The 24,598-nt window shown below is 45.5% G+C and overlaps 2 protein-coding genes across 7 annotated transcripts in view; one reads left to right on the top strand and one right to left on the bottom strand.

The window, feature by feature from the left end:
• LOC137342290 (membrane-associated phosphatidylinositol transfer protein 2) overlaps positions 1-5,743 on the top strand; it is a 354,330-nt gene extending 348,587 nt beyond the window's left edge. For all 4 annotated transcript variants that reach the window (XM_068006206.1, XM_068006204.1, XM_068006207.1 and 1 more), the window contains one exon: positions 934-5,743. In XM_068006206.1, coding sequence (XP_067862307.1) covers positions 934-1,260 — 327 coding nt within the window. In that variant the 3' untranslated portion in view covers positions 1,261-5,743. The remainder of the gene's footprint in view (positions 1-933) is intronic.
• Positions 5,744-6,538: 795 nt separating this feature from the next.
• On the bottom strand, positions 6,539-23,278 carry arl6ip4 (ADP-ribosylation factor-like 6 interacting protein 4). Of its 3 annotated transcripts, none has more exons than XM_068006213.1 (5): positions 23,169-23,278; positions 17,108-17,613; positions 15,001-15,109; positions 12,329-12,398; positions 6,539-8,329 (listed from the first exon to the last, which is right to left on the bottom strand). In XM_068006213.1, the coding sequence occupies exons 2-5, from the start codon at positions 17,580-17,582 to the stop codon at positions 8,270-8,272; spliced, it is 714 nt and encodes a 237-aa protein (XP_067862314.1). In that variant the 5' UTR covers positions 17,583-17,613; positions 23,169-23,278; the 3' UTR covers positions 6,539-8,269. The 3 variants fall into 3 exon arrangements, with proteins under 3 accessions (XP_067862314.1, XP_067862312.1, XP_067862313.1); XM_068006211.1 differs by having other exon boundaries at positions 15,001-15,118; positions 23,169-23,277; XM_068006212.1 differs by having other exon boundaries at positions 15,001-15,118; positions 17,108-17,610; positions 23,169-23,273.
• Positions 23,279-24,598: the final 1,320 nt, after the last annotated feature.

Below are 24,598 nucleotides of genomic sequence, written 5' to 3'. Positions count from 1 at the left end.
CCATATACACCACATCGCCTGCATTGCCCTCATCGACCCTCTCTGTTACCTCATCAAAAAACTCAATCAGGTTTATGTATAGACTGCTCCCACAAATAGCGACGAGATTGCTGTCCTGTTGACCTGAGATTTTGTTGGTGGTATTGATTGAGGGAGGAATGTTTTCCAGACCTCCCCTGCTCTTCTTCAAACAATGCCATGAGATCCACCTGAGGGGGCCTGAGTTTAACGTCTCATCCAAAAGACGGCACCTCTGAGAGTGCAGCATTCCCTCAGTACCGCACTGGGAGTGTCAGCCTGGATTATGTGCTCAAACCTGTGGTGTGGGGCTCGAACCCACGACCTTCTGACTCAGAAGCGAGAGTGCCACCCACTGAGCCAAGTGCTGTAGGTTTTTTTTATTTTTTCCCATCGCATAATCCAGGCTGACATTCCCGGTGCTGTACTGAGGGAGTGCTGTGCTGCACTGTCAGAGGTTCTGTCTTTGGATGACACATTAAACCGAGGCCCTGTCTGCCCTCTAAGGTGGACGTAAAAGATCCGATGGCACTATTCGAAGAAGAGCAGGGGAGTTCTCCCTGGTGTCCTGGCCAATATTTGTCCCTCAAACCAACATCACAAACAGATTATCTGGTCATTTCTCTCATTGCTGTTTGTGAGACCTTGCTGTGGGCAAATTGGCCGCATTTCCTACATTACAACAGTGACTACACTTCAGAAAGTACTTTGTCGACTGTAAAGCACTTTGGGATGCCCTGAGGCCATGAAAGGCGCTATAGAAATGCAAAGTTTTTTTTCTTTCTTTTATATAACATTCCTTTTTTTTAAAGAGGTGGAAATTTCTGGTCTATGGCCATTTAATGAGCATTAATATATTTTCTTATGACCCAACCAAATCCACTTCTTGTTGATAGTTGTGTTGTGCTGCTCTAGTTTTTGGCAGATGGATATGCAACACATCTATCCCAGCTGGAGTACAACCATCGATCACGCCCCGCTAAAAGTAATTCCAGAATGGTGCTCCGAAAGGGGAGCTTTGGGTTACCTGGGCAGACGGACTTCCTGAGGAAACGAAACCATCTGCTGCGCACCATCTCCAACCAGCAAACGGCATCCACAGCCCCCAAGTCTGAGAGGACACACAGCCAGTCTGAAGGTGAGCGAGATCGAGACAAGGAGCGCAGCCAGAGGAGCATGAGCATCACTGCAGGGTGCTGGGGCCGCACAGCAGGCGTGCCGAAACTGGAATCTGGCGTTTAACTGAAGGGGCAAGACACTGGAAGGAGTTGCAAGTCGGCTTCAGGGAAATGGGCTGACACGGCAAATGAGAAATCTGCTAGTGAAGTAAGGATTGAAGCAAGCACTGCGGGTTAATGGGTACCATGGTGCTAACAAAAAGATACTGAAGACGTGAGCTCATTGTGTTTTGTGTGAACTGCAGGCCTTAATAATGCAGTGTTGCATTTGTGGAACACTAGTTCAAAAGTTAACCTTTAACTTAGTTGTAGAGATGTAGCTCAGACTTTTAGAACCTGCTTAATTCTGCATCTTTTCTATTCAGGTTTTGGCAATGACAATTGTAAATACCTTGCCTCCTTTCCACAGTAACTTCTGGTACCTTTTAATTCACTGGATTTCTGTTACTGACCACACGTTTTCCAAAAGTCTCTTGAAATTCAGCAGGAAATTGACATAAAATTAGCTGTTATTTTTCATGCAGTTTAGCTTTAGTAACTCGACACTGTAAAACCTCAGTTTTTGCACTGATTAACTTTAGATTGGAAGTCTGTTACCATCTCATGTCACTACACCATCCTTAGTAGTGCATGATCATTATTTAACATCAATGTCAGAATAATCCTCTTGTGTGTAGATTGTAATCGCGTCAGGATTCAGCCAAGGCAGCATGCCAAATCATCTGGAACCGTCCAAGTGAAAAGATAAGCCGTGCTTAGAAAGAACTTGGTCCTTTGCCTCCCTCATAAGAAACTCACCAATAATACCATCGGAAGGGACAGCATCCATTTTAACTGAGTAATCAAAGGTTAATTATAAATGAGATCTCATGCCAAAAGCTAGATAAATGAAATTCAAAGTTTGTATTTCTGTGATGGTCAGTTTCTGTAATTCTTTTGAAGACGTTGCTTCATTTAGAGAGATGTGCTGTCGGTTGAATTTTCATTTCACTTACACTGAGATTCTGTGATTCTAACTTGAATGCACAGACTGTAGTTCCCACTTGCATGAGAAGGCAGAGGGCAGCAGAAGGGAGAAAAGATGCAATGAAAGAACAAGTGTTGGGCTTCAGGTTAAACGATGGTCATTAGCCAGGCAGTTAGTCAAGTGTGCACCATCCCAGAAGGTCGAGAGCAACAGTCTTGCAAGTAGAGAACCAAGTGGGTGTTAATCTTGTAACTACAGTGCCAGAAGGTGGTAGTTTTAAAGAAAGTGTCAACGCAGAAGGAATTTCCCTGTTGAACAAATATGCTAAATCGGCAGTTACTTTTAGCTTCTGTCTGTTTTATAGATAGTTAGATTTACTGTTTATTAAATAAGACGTTTCTGCATGTTCACATTGACACTTTATTTTACTCCTTCCCTTGAAATACAGGTGCATAACTAATGCTTCGATTTTATTACAGAACTGACTAGCTATGCCAGCCATTGTGGACAGTGCGCCATACACGTATATAAAATTGTTTCTTTTTTTAATCAGTAACAACTGAATTCCACATTGCTGCAGGTATTGAGACAGTTGGCAGAAGCAGTTCATTGAGATCAAGTTTTGAAAGCAAGTCAAACCCAAGTGCTTCCAATAGTAACAAAAGTTTGAGTGGTTAGGGTCAGTTGGTTCATTTCAGTAGTCATAATTTAGTGGCTACATTGTTTTTGGAGGAAGGGGGAACTGAAAGCCATGGATCTCACAACCCTCGAGTCCTTGAAATCAACTGACTCACAGTTGGGCATCATTAAGAAAGAAAAAGTAACTAACCTCAACATTTCTCACAACGAAAATGGATCCTGTTTCTCAGTTGTCAATGGCAGGTAATGGCAGTGAATGGAATTTTTCCAAAGGATGTGTTTTAGTGAGTAAATTTCCGATTTGCAAAGCCTGGTCACTGAGTAGCTTTTTGATAATCTACTACTGATACTAGTTTCCCTCTTTTTAAGGTTCGTCTCCCTCTTTCCCCTTTCAATGGTATCCTTGCACCTCTCACCACCTATAGCTTGAGGCTGCCCTCTCGGCACTCTGCTCTCAGTCTCTGCCAATGCTCCTTTGAAACCAACCTTCAGGAGGTAGATGAGTGAGCTTAAAGGGAACTCTCCTCCCTCTGCTCGTGGGAGGAGCAGGGTTGTGTGTGGGACATGTTCCCACCATTCTGTACTGCAACACTTTACTGTTCCCATTCACTATAACTGCACATAAACCCACTTAACTCAACCTTAACAGTTTCAATCTAATTACTATTCATTACACTTTCCTGTCACTGAAAGGCATGTCCATTTATTTGACTGTTTAATATTAAGCACAGGGTCACAAACTAGATCAACGTGAATGATTAAATTGTTAAAAGCACGTGGAACTGAGATGATTTTTGGCCTTTTAAATCCCAAGCCCAAGCACACAAGAAAGTGAAACCAGGTAACCGATACACCCTGCAGGGGGATGTTGGAAATGTTCTGTAACAAATATTGTGTGTAGATAGTGTAAAGCAAAAGATATGTAAATGTAGGTCTAAATAAGGTGAGAGGTATTTATTTGTGTAGATAACTGCTGGAGGTGACAAATCCTTCAGATTTTATTAATATTTAAAACATAGAATTTTGTTTTGAACATTATATATAAAGTTATTTTATGGACCAAGAATAATTTAACTGTCATTGCACAAGTGCAATATAACCACTATTCAAAATCGGTAATCATGGCATTGACAATCAATGTAGTGGGTGTACTGGAATGAGTCTGTGACCTTTTGGTGACCCCAGGTTAAAGCATTAATTCCCTTCCTTCTACTGGGGCAGGGAGAGAAGGGGGAAAGGCATCTTCTTGAGTTAAGAATATGAACCTGATTGCATTCAGAAGTTTACAACCCACTGTGATAGGCATGGCAATCCAAAGCTTCCAAGAGGTGCCCTTTTGAATGGTCTCTGCACTGCACCAACAGTTTGCATTGGATACTACCTGCCTTTGCTTACCGACAGAACTTGTTGAAATGGGTTTGTTTCCCCTTATAATTTGAGATGCAGATCTTTTCATTCTGAAGCTATTAGATCCTTGTTATGAAGCTGCAAAATTCCATTTGTCCCAAAGATTGAAATAAGTTAAGCCATTACAAAACAGCAGGTTCCACTTTGTATTTTTGTGAAATAAGTGCAGGGGTTGCTAGTTGTGGCATAACTTAAAATAGTTAAGTGCCAAATACCATCTTGTGTTTATATTCCACCCTCAGATGGAGAAATATCTAAGGAGAGATCACGAACAGAGTTTACTTCCTCCCCTCCCTCCCCTACAAGTCAGCGACTGACCAAGTGGCATCACTGTCACTTGCATCCTGTGTAGGCTCCTAACAAATAGGAACAAGATTCAAAAGTCTGGCTTGAGCCTGTATTGTGTCTATCAGAAGTGGTGTATGTGGCCTTGGTGTGAACCATCAGAGTTGCACATCCCGGTCTCTACCATTAGACACACTAGGTACATGTCTGACACTTGTACTGCCTGATCAGCAATACAAGGAGGGCAGCAGCATTTGGCACCACTGAAGGTCTTGCTTTCATCTTTGCATTTCTGTGCTCTTACACAATGCCATTATGTAAATGGATACTGATTCTTAATATAATTTGTACTGCTGCACTGAGAATTAAGTATATTTTTCCACAAGATTTTCTGAATTAATTCTAAATCACAAAGCCTAGTCCCTTGCTATTTATTGTACTGTAATTTTGATTTAAGGCCCTGTAAAGTTGTAATCGATGCTGAGGGATAATCCAGCACTTGCTTGTAAACTGGATTTAGCCATACGAAGTTTATAAGTATTTATTTTACCTCAGCTTGTTTTATTTACACTCTGCAAATAAGCAGAATGTTGCCAAGCTGTATGCAGCATTGTTAAAGAAATAGGAATGAGTTTATTGTACTGATCGATAGCTCCCGAGTATAAACGATGCATGACTGCCGAACAATGGTGCAAGTTTGTAGCGCTCTTTACGACTCACCAAAGGGTCACTAATAAATCCAGCCATACCATTCACAAGCGTGTGAACACTTGGTCGTCTTGCTGATTTAAGGTAAGACAACCTGCTGCATTTAAGCATTAGCTGCTGAAGCCTCACATGTACTCTGTTCTGTGCAAATTCCATGGATATATTGATAACTTTGACAGTAATTTTTTTATTCAGAAGTGTTTTGTTATATTTTATTTATAGAAATGTTACATATGGACACAAGTTAAATATTGCAACTGAAAAATGTGTACAATTTGCTAGACCAGTTAAATAGCTGCACACCCCAAATGAACTAAATACTGTATTAGATTTAATCTGCTGCCCCTGAGTCTCCATTCCTTAGATTTTAGTTGTGTAAGTATGTAGAGAGAGAGGTGTTTGGAGATCTGTTCATTTGTATGTAAAACTCCACACTTGCACAAACTTCTTCTTCTGGCTGTTGTAGAACATTGTTATAATGCCTGGGTGTGCTTTTGTGCATAATTGTACGTTATATGGATTAAATGAAAATGGGACAGCATTACTTTCCTTTGTATTTTATTCATTACTTCTGATTAAAATGACCAACAAATTCTCAGAAAGGGTCAGTGTAGGTAATGGGGGTTTAAGCAGCAGTGCGCTAAATGTGGGACGACTTGATTTCAACATGCTGTTTCTTAAGTCAAACATGATTGTAATGGAAGGGGGGGAGGTTAACAGTTGACAGAGTAAACTGCTGACTATTTTAGTCCACTGTAAAAAGTCAAAGCTGGTTCAATAACCATTCTTTTGGGAAGAAATTTTGGCATGTCTAATTTTATGGCTGGAACTGACATTAGGTGGTGACTGTAACTTCCGTGTTAGCCTGGATTATGGGCTCAGGTCTCTGGATTATGGGCTTGAACCCATGACCTTCTGAGTCAGAGGCAAGAGTGCTACCCACTGAGGCAAAGTGATGCTGTGCCCTTCCCCATGGGGAAGAGATATTAGAAAGCTTTCCCTACCCCCTCCTAGGTTACTATCCAACCTATTAGCGTATTGTTCAGTAGCAATTTAGGCAGAGGCCTGTGATTCTTATTTTCTTTAAAAGGGCAACCCACTTTCTTTTGAATTAAATTTTATTTTTTTTCAGGAGAGAACACATGTTACTGGATCCCCCAGTCTCTTCTATTCCCCCCCTCCCCACAAGTGTTGGAAATTCTTCCAAATTTCCCATGTTCTGTATAATCTTTACTCCTCTTGCACTTTACACGATAAATTTAATGAAAGAAGGAATTCATTTAAATTGTTTAAAAATGAGAATGTTCTAAAAATAAAGCGATAAAATTAACACTAATTGATTTTGTAGACCTGTTTTTAATTAAAATCAACTGAACTTGACAAATGGTTGTGAACACTGAAATTAATTCCCCCACCCCCCACTTCTCAATGAGATATAAACTAGTGCAGTACAGACCGGACTGGTAATTATAGGATTGTGTGGGAAAGGTAGTCTGTCAGAAGCATTGCAGCCACTTTGTATTATAATGTTAGGGGATAACAGTCTGGACAGATTGGCAGAGAACCAAACTCTCCAGGGTCTGCGATATGTGAGTGATAACGAACAGGTGCAGGAGAAAATGTTGCTTAAGTAGCTGGTTTGGGGGAGGGGGGTGGTTATGGGTAAGTGGCAGGTTTTCGTGGGGGGGCTTGTTATGGGCTGGCCCAGTGGTTCTGTGTTCCATTCCAGGTCCACTGAGATAAATGTAGTGTCGGATTTAACAATAGTTAACAGATCCTGCTGTGTTTCCTTTTGAAATTTTAATATATATTAATGCATCAATATTGATCACCTGCTAGGACTGCAGGATGATCTAGACCAGTGTTGTCCCAATACGTCAGCGACCAGCCACATGTGGCTAATGGGATTTCTGATTAGTAAATAAAAACGAGTAATGGACACTGATCTCAATACTCGTATTCGCATGGCATATGCATGTGAACTTTAACCTTTTTGTGCATTTATTGGTAAAATGGAAAGATGTAAAGCAGAGTGTGTGAGTGATTTTTGATCATTGAGTGTTTTACCTCCTTGGTTACTGAATGGTAGCAGATGTTTAAGTTAATATACACGTGAAGTACGTTTACTGTATTGTGCAAGTGAATGCAAGGCATTTTCCACTGAAATTAGTGCATGTGGCTAAAGTGGTGCATGGAGGGTATTATAGTGCAGTGGTTGTGTTACTGGACTAGTAATCCAGAGAATGAGAGTTCAAATCTCACAATGGCAGTTTGAGAATTTTAATTCAGTTTATATATAAAAAAAAATCTAGAAATGAAAATCTCGTCATAAAAACCCAACTGGTTCACTAATGTCCTTTTAGGGAAGAAAACCTGCCGTCCTTACCCGGTCTGGGCCTATTTGTGACTCCAGTCCCACACCAACGTGGTTGACTCTAACTGCTCTCTGAAGTGGCCTAGTGAGCCCCTCAGCCGTATTAGGGATGGGCAATAAATGCCGACCTTGCCAGCGTCGCCCACATCCTGATAATGAATTTAAAAAACGCCTTTGTCTAGTCGGTGCTGTCTAATAGACAACACTGATCTGGGCCCTGTACTAACCCAGGAACAGTCACCAGATCTTCTCCCTTTCCCCACACACTGACGATTTGACAAGACTTACTTTCCATGTGTTGTTCGGGGCTTTGGAATTAACTGCTAAAGCAACCATGAAATCTCCATTTTTCCTCTTTTAATCACTTCACAAGTAATTACCGTGCAACACCTGGGGAGAAAAAACTGCATCCATTGGGTTTACGTAAAGCAGTCTCATTTGTTTGATTCACTAATGGTCTGTAATTCACCATAAAACTGAACAATCAGCACAACCAATCTCAGTGACTGATTACCGAGTCATTAGGAAGCTGAAACTTGCATTATTTTTGCAACACAAACAAATTGCAACTGCCACACAATTTATTAAAAGCTAATGAAGTGTCATCCTCAAAAAAAATTCTAAACCACAGCACGTAGTCGAGTTGAAAACTCCAGTGTTCGCAAAGACTTTCACCTCCCGTACGGGGCACTGTCACCTTTGATTGAGGCCCATTCTCACCTGGAAAGTGAATCCGTCGCCCACAGTCGCGTGCTACAAAACCAACACATTATAATTAGGACCACGAGTAAAGTACCTCACACAATCTAATCAACTACAGACCGAGGGCCTGGTGACTTTTAACCTCAACAACTGGGCCCAAGAAAAAGCTGGATTTGACAAGTTTAAAAAAAATAACTTCAGACGATTTTAAGAGAAAACTGATGTTATTCTTCTAGAATCCCAGTGAGATTCTACTGGAAGATTTCAGCCGTGTCTCTTGAACCCTCTACTATCCTATCCACTCCCTCGAAGTAGATACACACGCTCCTATACATACCCCTATACAAACATGCACACCTATTACATATACACATACATACCCATACACACAAACACCTCTTTACACACACACACACACAGTGACTACACATCAAAAGTACTTCATTGGTTGCAAAGCACTTTGGGACATCCTGAGGTCATGAAAGACACTATATAAATGCAAGTCTTTCTTATACATACCCATACACCCCTATATACACACCTACATATACATACACAAACATACCCATACACCCCTATATACACACCTACACAGACATACCCATACACCCCTATACTTACATACACACCCTTTATAAACATACCCATACACACCTATATACACACCTACATATACATACACAACATAACCATACACCCCAGCTCCAGAACTAGCTGCACCTCTATCCAAGCTGTTCCAGTACAGCTACAACACTGGCATCTACCCGACAATGTGGAAAATTGCCCAGGTATGTCCTGTCCACAAAACGCAGGACAAATCCAATCCGGCCAATTACCGCCCCATCAGTCTACTCTCAATCATCAGCAAAGTGATGGAAGGTGTCGTCGACAGTGCTATCAAGCGGCACTTACTCACCAATAACCTGCTCACCGATGCTCAGTTTGGGTTCCGCCAGGACCACTCGGCTCCAGACCTCATTACAGCCTTGGTCCAAACATGGACAAAAGAGCTGAATTCCAGAGGTGACGTGAGAGTGACTGCCCTTGACATCAAGGCAGCATTTGACCGAGTGTGGCACCAAGGAGCCTGAGTAAAATTGAAGTCAATGGGAATCGGGGAAAACTCTCCAGTGGCTGGAGTCATACCTAGCACAAAGGAAGATGGTAGTGGTTGTTGGAGGCCAATCATCTCAGCCCCAGGGCATTGCTGCAGGAGTTCCTCAGGGCAGTGTCCTCAGCCCAACCATCTTCAGCTGCTTCATCAATGACCTTCCCTCCATCATAAGGTCAGAAATGGGGATGTTCGCTGATGACTGCACGGTGTTCAGTTCCATTCGCAACCCCTCAGATAATGAAGCAGTCCGAGCCTGCATGCAGCAAGACCTGCATGCAGGCAGGTCTCTCTTGGCTAACGATTTCTTCCAGTCCGAGCCTGCATGAGCCCAAGCCTGGACAACATCCAGGCTTGGGCTCATAAGTGGCAAGTAACATTCGCGCCAGATAAGTGCCAGGCAATGACCATCTCCAACAAGAGAGAGTCTAACCACCTCCCCTTGACATTCAACGGCATTACCATCGCCGAATCCCCCACCATCAACATCCTGGGGGTCACCATTGACCAGAAACTTAACTGGACCAGCCATATAAATACTGTGGCTACGAGAGCAGGTCAGAGGCTGGGTATTCTGCGGCGAGTGACTCACCTCCTGACTCCCCAAAGTCTTTCCACCATCTACAAGGCACAAGTCAGGAGTGTGATGGAATACTCTCCACTTGCCTGGATGAGTGCAGCTCCACAACACTCAAGAAGCTCGACACCATCCAAGATAAAGCAGCCCACCACCCTAAACATTCACTCCCTTCACCACCGGCGCACTGTGGCTGCAGTGTGCACCATCTACAGGATGCACTGCAGCAACTCGCCAAGGCTTCTTCGACAGCACCTCCCAAACCCGCGACCTCTACCACCTAGAAGGACAAGAGCAGCAGGCGCATGGGAACAACACCACCTGCACGTTCCCCTCCAAGTCACACACCATCCCGACTTGGAAATATATCGCCGTTCCTTCATTGTCGCTGGGTCAAAATCCTGGAACTCCCTTCCTAACAGCACTGTGCGAGAACCTTCACCACACGGACTGCAGCGGTTCAAGAAGGCGGCTCTCCACCACCTTCTCGAGGGCAATTAGGGATGGGCAATAAATGCCGGCCTTGCCAGCGACGCCCACATCCCGTGAACGAATAAAAAAAATATATACACACCTACATATACATACACAAACATAACCATACACCCCTACATATACATACACAACATAACCATACACCCCTACATACACACCTACATATACATACACAAACATTTTTGGCCGGCGCGGACACGATGGGCCGAAGGGCCTCTATCCGTGCTGTATAACTCTATGACTCTATAACCATACATCCCTATATATACACATTCATACAGACCCCTAAATATACACATTCATACAGACCCCTATATATACACATTCATACAGACCCCTAAATATACACACACGCAAGTCTCCGTGTATATGGGAAAACCACATCTTTAAACTGAAAGGAGAGGGCTTCATCTGAGGGTGAATTTTATCAGAAATTTGTGGGTAGAACTTTACTGCCACGATGGTAGTTTGGTAACTGCACCTGTCCTGGTTCTCTATCCGTTTACTTCCGTTCCCATATCCTTTGAAACTTCTTTTTACCCACTTCCCTTTTCATAGAACTTTACAGTCTAGGAGGCTGGTGCTTTGAAAGAGCTTCCCTTTTAAAAAGCTGTTACGGATTCTGCTTCTCCCACTGTTTCTGCTCAGACATTCCATGCCTTAATAACCTGCATAAAAAATTCTATCTACTCCTACCGTTCTTGTGGTGATCCTAAATTCATGCCGTCTGGTTATTGTCATAGACCAGTAGAAATAGTTTTTCCCTATTTACTTTGTCAAAACACTTAATAATTTTGAATCCATCTATCAGATCTCCTCTTAACCTTCTCCGTTCTAATGAAGGGAGCCCAGTTTCTCTTGCCTCTCATCCCTGATAATCTGCACACTCTCCATGACTTTGACATCGTTCCTAATGTAGGAACTTAAAACTGGACCTAGTATTCCAACTGCAGCCCAACCAATGATTTTTACAGGTTTATATTACCTCTTTGCTTTTGTACTTGATGCCTCTATTTATAAGACTCAGAATCCCATATGCACTTTCTTTTAACAGCTTTATCAATTTGTCCGTGACTTCAGAAAATAAGGAGATGAGATTCTCTTATAAAACCTTCAGCCTCTTCGAGAGATCTGAGGATTCTCTAATACCCTAAACACGGTGTTACCACAATATCTATTGTATCTCTTTGGGCATTGTCTGTACAATCGTTATTCACAATCTAGTATAAAAGCAAGGAAGTTATGATGAACCTTTATAAAACACTGGTTCGGCCACAGCTGGAGTATTGTGTCCAGTTCTGGGCGACACACTTTGGGAAGGATGTGAAGGCCTTAGAGAGGGTGCAGAAAAGATTTACTAGAATGGTTCCAGGGATGAGGGTCTTCAGCTATGTGGATAGACTGGAGAAGTTGGGATTGTTCTCCTCAGAGCAGAGAAGGTTGCGAGGAGATTTGATAGAACTGTTCAAAATTATGAAGGGTTTAGATAAAGTAAATAAAGAGAAATTGTTCCTATTGGCGGAAGGATCAAGAACCAAAGGACCCAGATTTAAGTTGATTGGCAAAAGAACCAAAGGCAATATGAGGAAAAACATTTTTACGCAGCGAGTAGTTATGATCTGGAATGCGCTGCCTGAAAGGGCGGAGGAAACAGATTCAATCATGGCTTTCAAAAAGGAATTGGATAAATACTTGAAGAGAAGAAATTTGCAGGGCTTCGGGGAAAGAGCGGGGGAATGAGACTAACTGGATTGCTCTTACAAAGAGCCGGCACGGGCTCGATGGGCCGAATGGCCTCCTTCTGTGCTGTAACCGTTCTATGATTCTGTTACTTGGTACAATTCAAGCTTATCGGTGGGTTTTTTACCTTATTTATTTCTTTGTGTCTCTCTTGGCTAACGATTTCTTCCAGAACTTCACCGTCACCTTTAATAATCCTGCGAACAGTCATTTAAAGTGCAAGTTAACTCGTTTTGGTCATTTTTATCCTTTTTATCTAAAAGTAATAAAATCAGAAAGATTACCATTGTTCTCAAGCTTTTAAAAGGAAAACCGTTTACTCTGTGAATCGTGATTAAGATCTGATTACATGTGTTTCCAGCTGCTGTACCCGGATCAATCGAGCTTCATTCTTGTGGATTTATGTCCCATACAGGAGTGTCACATGATGCTTTATGAGCAACAATGACTTCTCCCTTGCTGTTATATTCCTAGTTCACTGTGATGTTTCAAAATACCACAACAGAAGTAGCAATAGTGAGGAAAGATCAAACATATAAACGGTAACACGACAAATACTTCAACTGAATCAAGCCGCTATGTTTGGGATGTTTATCCTGCGTAATTTACTAATTTTGTTGTAAGATTATCGTACTGATGTCACAAATGAGTAACTCCTTGGGCTCGGTGGCAGCATTTCCCACCTCAGAGTCAGAGGGTGCAGGATTCGAACCCTCGCTCCAGACAGCTCCGGAGACAGCCCCGGGGCGCGGAGACCGGAGCTCCGGACGGCCCCGGGGTGCGGAGACCGGAGCTCCGGACGGCCCCGGGGCGCGGAGACCGGAGCTCCGGACGGCCCCGGGGCGCGGAGACCGGAGCTCCGGACGGCCCCGGGGCGCGGAGACCGGAGCTCCGGACGGCCCCGGGGCGCGGAGACCGGAGCTCCAGACGGCCCCGGGGCGCGGAGACCGGAGCTCCGGACGGCCCTGGGGCGCGGCCCGGCTCCCCCCCCCTCATCGTTTGGGTTGTTGAAGCCCAGAAAACCGTTACCCCGGACAGGACTAACCCCACTACGGGCTGATATAAAGATGGTTACGGCCATGGAAGGAGTGTCATGTCGCAGCCTGTCAATCAGCCGGCGAATCCTCACACTGTTCTCCATGGGAAGCATCTTACAGCACAGAAGGAGACCATTCAGCCCATTGTGTCTGTGCCGGCTCTTTGAAAAAGTTTTCTAATTGTGATAACAATCTCCCTTCTTTGAAATTCGTTCACCAGAATCCTGAGATACTCAAATCTCCTAGAAACTGCAGGTAAATCCCAGAACACAATCAAAAACCAGAATTCTATAAATTGATCTGCTGGGGAGTGAAGCTCTGATCCTATCTGAGCCCTTGGTTAGATTACTGGGTTAGGATTCACTCCAAACGATCGGTGGTGTGGTACACACTGCCACCAAGTGGAAGCACTCTGTTCTTACAGAAATCATTACTAATTTTGCTGTCCTTGGATGTTCCATCTACTGCCCTTTGCTTTTTTGGAGGGTGCAGGCGGGGTTGAGGGTAAAAACTTATTTTCTTGTATCACATGGAGTCCCTGAACATTTTAAGCGGGCGGGTTGTTTGTACCACATTCCACGAAATCTCACACTCGGCCAGGTTTCCACACTCAAGCTGATGATTTGTGGTCTTCGAGGGAAAAAAAGGGCAGGATCCTGGAATACGATCCCCAAAACACAGGTAAATATCCTGAATTCCCACGCAACAAAAACAGAAGTTCACTTAATCAGCCTCCGTTAAACAGCGGCCCCAACTAACATCATCCAAGGGGTTCAGTAAAGTCTAACTACATCGACGATCTGAGCAGATTACAAATATGATCCAAACCTCATTATTATGTCACTTCTTTTAACATACTGTTATTCTATATAATCTACGTGTGGTGTATATAATTTTAAATTGCAGGTTTCATGAGCATTCCGCAGCCTCAGTGAAACATTGATCTCACAACAATTATACTGTAATCATGTCATTGCTGTAGGTACATTATCAAATCATTTACAGTAAGTTAAAAGCAAATTCTGTAAATTGCATATTATGAATGTCTGTGGAACTTTATAAAGAAGAAAGAACAAACTTGCATTTATATAGCACCTTTCAGGACCTCAGGATATCCCAAAGTGCTTCACAGCCAATGAATTACTTTTTGAAGTGTAGTCACTGTTGCAATGTAGGAAACGTGGCAGCCAATTTACAGACAGCAAGATCCCACAAACAGCAATGAGATAAATGACCATATCAGCTGTTTTACATGGTGGTTGAGGGATAAATGATGGCCAGGACACCGGGGAAACTCCCCTGCACTTTGAATAGTGCCTTGGGATCTTTTGTATCCACCTGAGAGAGCAGACGGGCTTCGGTTTAACGTCTCACCCGAAAGACCTTGCCTTGTCCTGCACTGGGTTAATCCAATAACTTTACCTTGTCCTGCACTGGGTTAATCCAATAACTTTACCTTGTCCTGCACTGGGTTAATCCAGTAACCTTACCTTGTTCTGCACTGGGTTAATCCAGTAACCTTACCTTGTCCTGCACAGGGTTAATCCAATAACTTTACCTTGTCCTGCACCGGGTTAATCCAATAACTTTACCTTGTCCTGCACTGGGTTAATCCAGTAACCTTACCTTGTTCTGCACTGGGTTAATCCAATTACCGTACCTTGTTCTGCACTGGGTTAATCCAATTACCGTACCTTGTTCTGCACTGGGTTAATCCAATTACCGTACCTTGTCCTGCACTGGGTTAATCCAATTACCGTACCTTGTTCTGCCAGTCTCCGGATCCACTACTCTTCGAATGATGCTCTGCCTGGCGTCCCACTCCTCTCTCGTCATTGGTCGCATGGCCTGAATTCGAGCTTTCTGTTCGTCTGTAATGACTGAAAAGTTAGTGTGTATTATAACGAGGCGCGCGCATGGTGTAGCAAGGCACATGCGGAATCTGCTGCCCCTTTCACATTCCCTACTTTAAAGGAAGACAATAAAATATAAATTATAACAACTTACATTTCTGCAGCACTTCTCGTGCGGAGGGTGATGTGGAGGTACTTTACATGAAAGAGGAGAAACAGTGAACTCTGAGCAGGCGGGAAAGGGTTTGGAGATTTTTGAAAACAGAGAGGGAGGTGACAAAGGCCAAGTTACTGGCAATAAAAATATTTCTTTATTACTGTTTTGTTTTTACAAATTTTCTTCTATTTGCTCTTGGGATGCGGGCGTCGCTGGCAAGGCCGGCATGTATTGCACGTCCCTAGACCCTGAGACGGTGGTGGTGGGCCGCCTTCTAGATCCAGTAGAGGTTTGATACATCTGAGGGGGCTTACTAGGCCACTTCAGAGGGCAGTTAACAGTTTATTACATTGGTGTGGGACTGGAGTAGGGCCAGACCGGGTAAGGACGGCAGGTTTCCTTCGCTAAAGGACATTAGTGATCCAGTTGGGTTTTTACAACAATCCAACAGTTTCGTGGTCACTTTTACTGATACCAGCTTTTTATTTCCAGCTTTTTAAAAAATCTGAATTTAAATTCTCAAACAGCCTTGATGGGATTTGACCTCACGTTCTCTGGATTACTAGTTCAGTAACACTACACTACTGATTCGCCTTGTTATAGTCACCGTATGCTTTATGTTCCTAGTATTGCACCTCCTGCCTCCATCCTTCCTCCGCCAGCACGAGGAGACTCGACATTCTGTGCAACGAATTTCTCCGACGCTGGCTGTGGGATTCGGAGAATTTTCCTGTCAGTTTTTACCCCCCCTCAGTCGGAATTGTTATGCAGCCCTCTCGATCTGGGAGCCCAGCCCAGAACTGTTCGAACTTGTGTCTGTTGAGAGTTGGTGATCTTACACACGTGCGGAAGCTGCAATTCGTTATCACCACTGGGGAGTTTGGTGCGTTACATTGAGGGCTGCTGAGTTTCGATGAGATTCAGCAACAGCCTGATAAAAATTCTGAGTATTGAAAATGTGAGGGATTAGGGAGATTTTACCATCATTGTCAGGCCAGAAAGCCCATAGAATTGGAACAAGCTGCCAGATTCTGATTCTATTTTCTAAAGTCCACCCTAGCCCACTGCAGCCTGCCAACTGCGGGGAAATGAAACCTGGGTTAAACGTAGAACAGAATCCAAGAGGGACGTGTTCACCTCAGACAGACCCAGGTTCAATCAGCCACAGTCTGCACCTGAACACATTATTGCTGAAAACTAATTCACTTTTAAATAAAACGTCGCAAGGCACTTCACAGGAGCGTTATCAGCCAAAATTTGACAAAAGCCACGTAAGGAAATATTAGGACAGGTGACGAAAAGCTTGGTCAAAGAGGTAGGTTTTAAGGAGCATCTTAAAGGAGGAGAGAGAGTAGAGAAGCAGAGGCTTAGGGCCTAGACAGCTGAAGGCACGGCCACCAACGATGGAGCGATTAAAATTGAGGATGCACGAGGCAAGAATTGGAGGAGCGCAGAGATCTCGGGGGGTTGTAGGGGTTGGAGGAGGTTACAGAGATAGGGAGGGGCGAGGCTATGGAGGGATTTGAAAACAAGGCTGAGCATTTTAAATTTGAAGCATTGCCGGACTGGGAGCCAATGTAGGTCAGTGAGCACAGGGGTGAAGGGTTAACGGGACTTGGTGCGAGTTAGGATACGTGTAGCAGAGTTTTGGATGAGCTCAAGTTTATGGAGAGTAGAAGATGGGAGGACGGCCAGGAGACCAATGGAATAGTCGAATCTAGAGGTAACAACGGCATGGAACGAGGCAGGGCAGAGATGGGCGATGTTATGAGGTGGAAGTAGGCGGTCTTGGTGATGGAGCGGATATGTGGACAAACAAGAGACTGAGCCCCAGAAGCTTCAGTAAGCGTCAACGTTACCTATTCCCGTGTCCTCTGGGCACTCGCTCAGCTCCTCCGAAGGTCCAGCTACTCCCCCACTTGGAATCCTCACATCCACGGGAGCCTCGCTCTTTATCTTCATTTTCTTCTTCATTTTCTTGAGTTTCTTTTTCGCCTTTTTAGTTTTTTTCTTTCCCTTTCTGTCCTTGTCTTTCTTTTTCTTTGAACTGTGACTCCTTTTTTTATACTTCCTTTCATCCCCTGATGAGGAAGAGGAGGAGCTGGAGGATGAAGATGAAGATGACGAATTACGTTTCCTTTTGACTTTATTCTTTGGCGAGTTTCCCTCAGACTTGCTCTGAACAGGATCGGAGCTGTGGGTACGTTTGCGTGAAGCTGATCTGCTGCTGCTGCTGCTCTTCCTTTTTCTCTTTTCCTCTTTTTTTTTGTCTTTACTTCTCGACCTTCGTTCACTCCTGCTCCTCAAATTCTCTCTCGAACGACTCTGATCCATTTTTGTTCGTTCCAAAGTTTACTTAAAACTGCTAAAAGAAACATATTGCAATATCAGTCACCTCCTCCGTTGCAGTACAAACCCACGGATGCAAATGCTGCACTGCACAATTCTGACAGCACACCAGTGAATTATTCACTCTCTTAAGCCGACAGATCAACAATTTCATGTAGAAAATCAGACACCATATTTTATTGACCATGAATAATTTATGTGTTCCTGAGCAGGGCCGTAGGATTTAAACCGAAACAGATGATATTGTGTACGGCACTGGTTAGACCCTTTCTGGAGTAATGTGAACAGTGCTAGTCGTCACACTGTAAGGGTATCTAGGTGTCAGCCTTGGCTCAGTGATAGCATTCTCGCCTCTGAGTTCAAATCCCACTCCAGAGACTTGAGCACATAATCCAGACTGACACTTCAGTGCTGCACGGTTGAAGGTGCCGTCTTTCGGATGAGGCATTAAACCTAGGCCCTGTCTGCCCTCTCAGGTGGACGTAAAAGATCCTACAGCACTATTCAAAGAAGAGCAGGGGAGTTCTCCCCAGTGTCCTGGCCAATATTTAACCCTCAACCAACATCGCCAAAACAGATGATTTGGCCATTATCTCATTGCTGTTTGTGGGATCTTGCTGTGCACAAATTGGCTGCTGTGTTTCCTACATTACAATAGTGACTACACTTCAAAAGTACTTCATTGGCTGTAAAGCACTTGAGGCGTCCTGAGGTCATGAAAGATGCTATGTAAATGCACGTCTTGTCTTTTTTTATTGTTAACTAATGAGGAAAACAACACTACTAAATACAGTGAATTCCCCCAAACTGCCTGATACCAGAACAATAATTACTGGGGTCTGGATTCTTTGCATAATGCGGATTTCATGCATTACCCTGCTGCTTTTGGCTCTAACTCTACGTAGGGTTTTTTCACACCTGTCGTAGTGTTGATGTGATGCTAAAGCTGGGATTGTAAACAGTCGGGTGGAGAGATGTGACTCCCCATCACACTGGGGACTCAGCAGTGAAACCCCACAGTGAGCTGGGCTACTCACAACTGAATGGTGCATACCAGCCGCAGTGATTATGGTCGCCTCCTGCAATTCAGGCTCCAAGACCGCATTTCCTTTAGGCCACAGCCTCGCGATGTCAGAAAGTAACTGGGTAAAAAAACTGGGATGACCGGTGTAGGTCTGCTCTCCATACCCGCAGCAAACTCGCTCTCCGTTGTGTGGAGGGAGAGGGGTAACCGCTGGCAACGGAGCCGATCCAAATATTGACATAATCGAATGCTCTGCACAGGAGTTGCTGCGATTAAGGTTTCTACGAGGTTCCTGTGCCTAATGACTTTGGTCCACACTCCGTGACTTAATGGGTTGAGTTGGAGCACAAAGATTTCAAAGCAGAGCCAGGGTAAGCTGCTATCGTTCACCTGAGGAAGGAGGTAGCCTCCGAAAGCTTGTGAATTTAAAATAAAATTGCTGGACTATAACTTGGTGTTGTAAAATTGTTTACAATTGTCAACCCCAGTCCATCACCGGCATCTCCACATCAGAGTATAGCAGAGGCACTGGATTGTACAACCCACGGAGCTCCGTTCTCGAACACTCAGTACTTGGAACGATGCCCAGCAATAGAGCTGACTGAATCTACTTATGCTAAATGCTCGTTTTACAGTGGAAGCCTTGAGAACTCAGCAAGTCACTGTACTTGTGATCTAGTGAGATGAAAACCACATTTCCAACTTCAAAATTCATACTTAAATAAGGTGAGAGAGCAGCTTAAACAGACGACCTTCCCAATCCTAAATCAGCTGAAGAATATCTACCAGTCTGGAAAGGTAAGGGGTTAGAATAAGATAGGAATAGTGCTCGCTATTCACTGGGTCTTTGATTTTGAGATTGTAAGAGACCATAATAACTATTCTATGTCCTCTTAAAGGCACGCTATCACACACTATAGAATCATAACACGTTCTAGCACAGAAACAGGCCATTCAGCTCATCAAGCCCGTGCTGGTGTTTTTCTCACCAGCCACCCAGTCTAATCCCACTCTCCCCCTCACTCCCCGTACCCTTTAATATCCCACCCAGTCTAATCCCACTCTCCCCCTCACTCCCCGTACCCTTTAATATCCCACCCAGTCTAATCCCACTCTCCCCCTCGCTCCCCGTACCCTTTAATATCCCACCCAGTCTAATCCCACTCTTCCCCCTCACTCCCCGTACCCTTTAATCTCCCACCCAGTCTCATCCCACTCTCCCCCTCACTCCCCGCACCCTTTAATATCCCACCCAGTCTAATCCCACTCTCCCCCTCGCTCCCCGTACCCTTTAATATCCCACCCAGTCTAATCCCACTCTCCCCCCTCGCTCCCCGTACCCTTTAATATCCCACCCAGTCTCATCCCACTCTCCCCCTCACTCCCCGTACCCTTTAATATCCCACCCAGTCTAATCCCACTCTCCCCCTCACTCCCCGTACCCTTTAATATCCCACCCAGTCTCATCCCACTCTCCCCCTCACTCCCCGTACCCTTTAATATCCCACCCAGTCTAATCCCACTCTCCCCCTCACTCCCCGTACCCTTTAATATCCCACCCAGTCTCATCCCACTCTCCCCCTCACTCCCCGTACCCTTTAATATCCCACCCAGTCTAATCCCACTCTCCCGCTCGCTCCCCGTACCCTTTAATATCCCACCCAGTCTAATCCCACCCTCCCGCTCGCTCCCCGTACCCTTTAATATCCCACCCAGTCTAATCCCACTCTCCCCCTCACTCCCCGTACCCTTTAATATCCCACCCAGTCTAATCCCACTCTCCCCCTCACTCCCCGTACCCTTTAATATCCCACCCAGTCTAATCCCACTCTCCCCCTCACTCCCCGTACCCTTTAATATCCCACCCAGTCTAATCCCACTCTCCCCCTCACTCCCCGTACCCTTTAATATCCCACCCAGTCTAATCCCACTCTCCCCCTCACTCCCCATACCCTTTAATATCCCACCCAGTCTAATCCCACTCTCCCCCTCACTCCCCGTACCCTTTAATATCCCACCCAGTCTAATCCCACTCTCCCCCTCACTCCCCGTACCCTTTAATATCCCACCCAGTCTAATCTCACTCTCCCCCTCACTCCCCGTACCCTTTAATATCCCACCCAGTCTAATCCCACTCTCCCCCTCACTCCCCGTACCCTTTAATATCCCACCCAGTCTAATCCCACTCTCCCCCTCACTCCCCGTACCCTTTAATATCCCACCCAGTCTAATCCCACTCTCCCGCTCACTCCCCGTACCCTTTAATATCCCACCCAGTCTAATCCCACTCTCCCGCTCACTCCCCGTACCCTTTAATATCCCACCCAGTCTAATCCCACTCTCCCCCTCACTCCCCGTACCCTTTAATATCCCACCCAGTCTCATCCCACTCACTCCCCGTACCCTTTAATATCCCACCCAGTCTCATCCCACTCTCCCCCTCACTCCCCGTACCCTTTAATATCCCACCCAGTCTAATCCCACTCTCCCCCTCACTCCCCGTACCCTATAATATCCCACCCAGTCTAATCCCACTCTCCCCCTCGCTCCCCGTACCCTATAATATCCCACCCAGTCTAATCCCACTCTCCCCCTCGCTCCCCGTACCCTTTAATATCCCACCCAGTCTAATCCCACTCTCCCCCTCACTCCCCGTACCCTTTAATATCCCACCCAGTCTAATCCCACTCTCCCCCTCGCTCCCCGTACCCTTTAATATCCCACCCAGTCTAATCCCACTCTCCCCTCACTCCCCATACCCTTTAATATCCCACCCAGTCTAATCCCACTCTCCCCCTCACTCCCCGTACCCTTTAATATCCCACCCAGTCTAATCCCACTCTCCCCCTCACTCCCCGTACCCTTTAATATCCCACCCAGTCTAATCCCACCCTCCCCCTCACTCCCCGTACCCTTTAATATCCCACCGAGTCTAATCCCACTCTCCCCCTCGCTCCCCGTACCCTTTAATATCCCACCCAGTCTAATCCCACTCTCCCCTCACTCCCCGTACCCTTTAATATCCCACCCAGTCTAATCCCACTCTCCCCTCACTCCCCGTACCCTTTAATATCCCACCCAGTCTAATCCCACTCTCCCCTCACTCCCCGTACCCTTTAATATCCCACCCAGTCTAATCCCACTCTCCTCCTCACTCCCCGTACCCTTTAATATCCCACCCAGTCTAATCCCACTCTCCCCTCACTCCCCGTACCCTTTAATATCCCACCCAGTCTAATCCCACTCTCCCCTCACTCCCCGTACCCTTTAATATCCCACCCAGTCTAATCCCACTCTCCCCCTCGCTCCCCGTACCCTTTAATATCCCACCCAGTCTAATCCCACTCTCCCCCTCACTCCCCGTACCCTTTAATATCCCACCCAGTCTAATCCCACTCTCCCCCTCACTCCCCGTACCCTTTAATATCCCACCCAGTCTAATCCCACTCTCCCCTCACTCCCCGTACCCTTTAATATCCCACCCAGTCTAATCCCACTCTCCTCCTCACTCCCCGTACCCTTTAATATCCCACCCAGTCTAATCCCACTCTCCCCTCACTCCCCGTACCCTTTAATATCCCACCCAGTCTAATCCCACTCTCCCCTCACTCCCCGTACCCTTTAATATCCCACCCAGTCTAATCCCACTCTCCCCCTCGCTCCCCGTACCCTTTAATATCCCACCCAGTCTAATCCCACTCTCCCCCTCACTCCCCGTACCCTTTAATATCCCACCCAGTCTAATCCCACTCTCCCCCTCACTCCCCGTACCCTTTAATATCCCACCCAGTCTAATCCCACTCTCCCCTCACTCCCCGTACCCTTTAATATCCCACCCAGTCTAATCCCACTCTCCTCCTCACTCCCCGTACCCTTTAATATCCCACCCAGTCTAATCCCACTCTCCCCTCACTCCCCGTACCCTTTAATATCCCACCCAGTCTAATCCCACTCTCCCCTCACTCCCCGTACCCTTTAATATCCCACCCAGTCTAATCCCACTCTCCCCCTCGCTCCCCGTACCCTTAAATATCCCACTGGTCGGCTCAGGCCCCTAACCTTTGGGCAGAGGTTAAACTTTAGTGAATTTCCAAACTGTTGACACCTCAACCTGAGCAACAGGAGGAGGCCATTCGGCCTATCGTGCCTGTGCTGCCCCCCTCCCCCCTGCTCTTTCCCTGTAGCCCTGTGAATTTTTCCTTTCAAGTATTTATCCAATTCCCGTGTGGTGGATGTGAATAAATCTCTTGGACCCGGACCCCACTCCCTGGGTTAAAGCCGCCGCCCGCCCCGGGGCCGCCCCGCTTCGTATCTGTTGGGGCAGCTGGGCGGGCGGGCCTGGTTTTATTCCCCGGGGCGGGCGGGCGGGCCTGGTTTTATTCCCCGGGGCGGGCGGGCGGGCCTGGTTTTATTCCCCGGGGCGGGCGGGCGGGCCTGGTTTTATTCCCCGGGGTGGGCGGGCGGGCGGGCCTGGTTTTATTCCCCGGGGCGGGCGGGCGGGCGGGCCTGGTTTTATTCCCCGGGGCGGGCGGGCTCCGAGCGCTCACCTGAACCGCCTCCAGTTTCGCTCCGAGCGCCGAGACCGTTCGTTTCGCGGCTTCTCGCGCCCTCCCGCACCGCCGCTTCCGGATATACTCGGTGCAACAGTATTTCGTGTTCGTCCGGAACACCAAACCCCGTGCAGAAAGACCCATCTGCTGCCCTGCGCTTTGCTGATCTTTCGAGGAGAGGGACCTTTCTGCTGATTTGCGAAAAACACAATTAAAGCAGAATTCCACTAAATGCTCTGCATTTAAAACAAATATTGAGTGTTGGAATAACTGCATCTTGTTACAAAGACCGTTCACCACCTCAGGATGTCCCAAAACACTTTACAACCAATGAAGTATTTTTGAAGTATAGTCACTGTTGTAATGTAGGAAACGCAGCAGCTAATTTGCACACAGCAAGATCCCACAAACAGCAATGTGATAATGAGCGGATAATCTTTTTTACTTATGTTGGTTCAGTAATAAATATTGGCTCAGGACACTGGGTAGAACTCCCCTGCTCTTGTTCAGAATAGTGCCGTGGGATGTTTTACAGAGAAGACGGACGGGGCCTCCTGCCAGTGGTGGTGCTCCAGCACTTCTACTGGTGGGAGGGTGTAATTACAGTGTGACAAGTTTACATTGGTAGTTTCCATTATAAATATGGACATACGAATTTATATTGGAAAAAGTTGATGAAAACTTGTGCAAGTGTGCTATTTTTAATATATACATATTGAAGCAAAATATAATTTACTATCATGTCAAAGCTCCTGTGCATCTTCTACCAGTCATTAATGAGTACACTCAAACTACTGGTTAAGAATCACAGGTCTTATGATAAAAAATGCAATACTTTGCACTGTTGCATTGGTGTTAATGCAGTTAGATGTCGGCTCGTTGTTGTGGCTTTGTCAGGTTGGTGAATAAATTGCTCAGTCACTTTGCACCAATTTTGTGTATTTCTTAGCAACCAGTTCAATAAACCGACTCCTGCCAGATCTCCCTCATAGTGGGTAATAATGGGGTACAAAACTGGAACAAATGAGAACCAAGTTGTGAAATGAGTTGGCCAGACTCAACAACCCAGTTATTGGTGATCATGACCCACAGCATAAAACTCTGCACATCAGTGATCTGTGTACGATTATTAACCAGTGCCAACAGGAGCAGAATTTTATGGAAAAGTGTGAGAAGTTAATGGGTGCTGCTGAGAGTTTGTAGACCAGAAGGAGCTTTTATCTGTAACCAGTTGTGTTATACCTGTCCTTTTTTAATGTATTTGTTCTTGGGATGTGGGCAACACTGGCAAGTATTATTTAATGCCCAATCACATACCGTGGGATTATAATTACATTTTGGCCAGACCAGGTAGGGATGGCAGGTTCAACTCCCTGAAGGACATCAGTGAACCAGTCAGGTTTTTACGATTCACTGAAGTCAGCTTC

The sequence above is a fragment of the Heptranchias perlo genome, chromosome 25, assembly GCF_035084215.1.
Source record: "Heptranchias perlo isolate sHepPer1 chromosome 25, sHepPer1.hap1, whole genome shotgun sequence".
NCBI lineage: Eukaryota > Metazoa > Chordata > Chondrichthyes > Hexanchiformes > Hexanchidae > Heptranchias > Heptranchias perlo.
The sequence above is the reverse complement of the archived record's forward strand: the minus strand, read 5'-3'. Positions and strand labels throughout refer to the sequence as shown.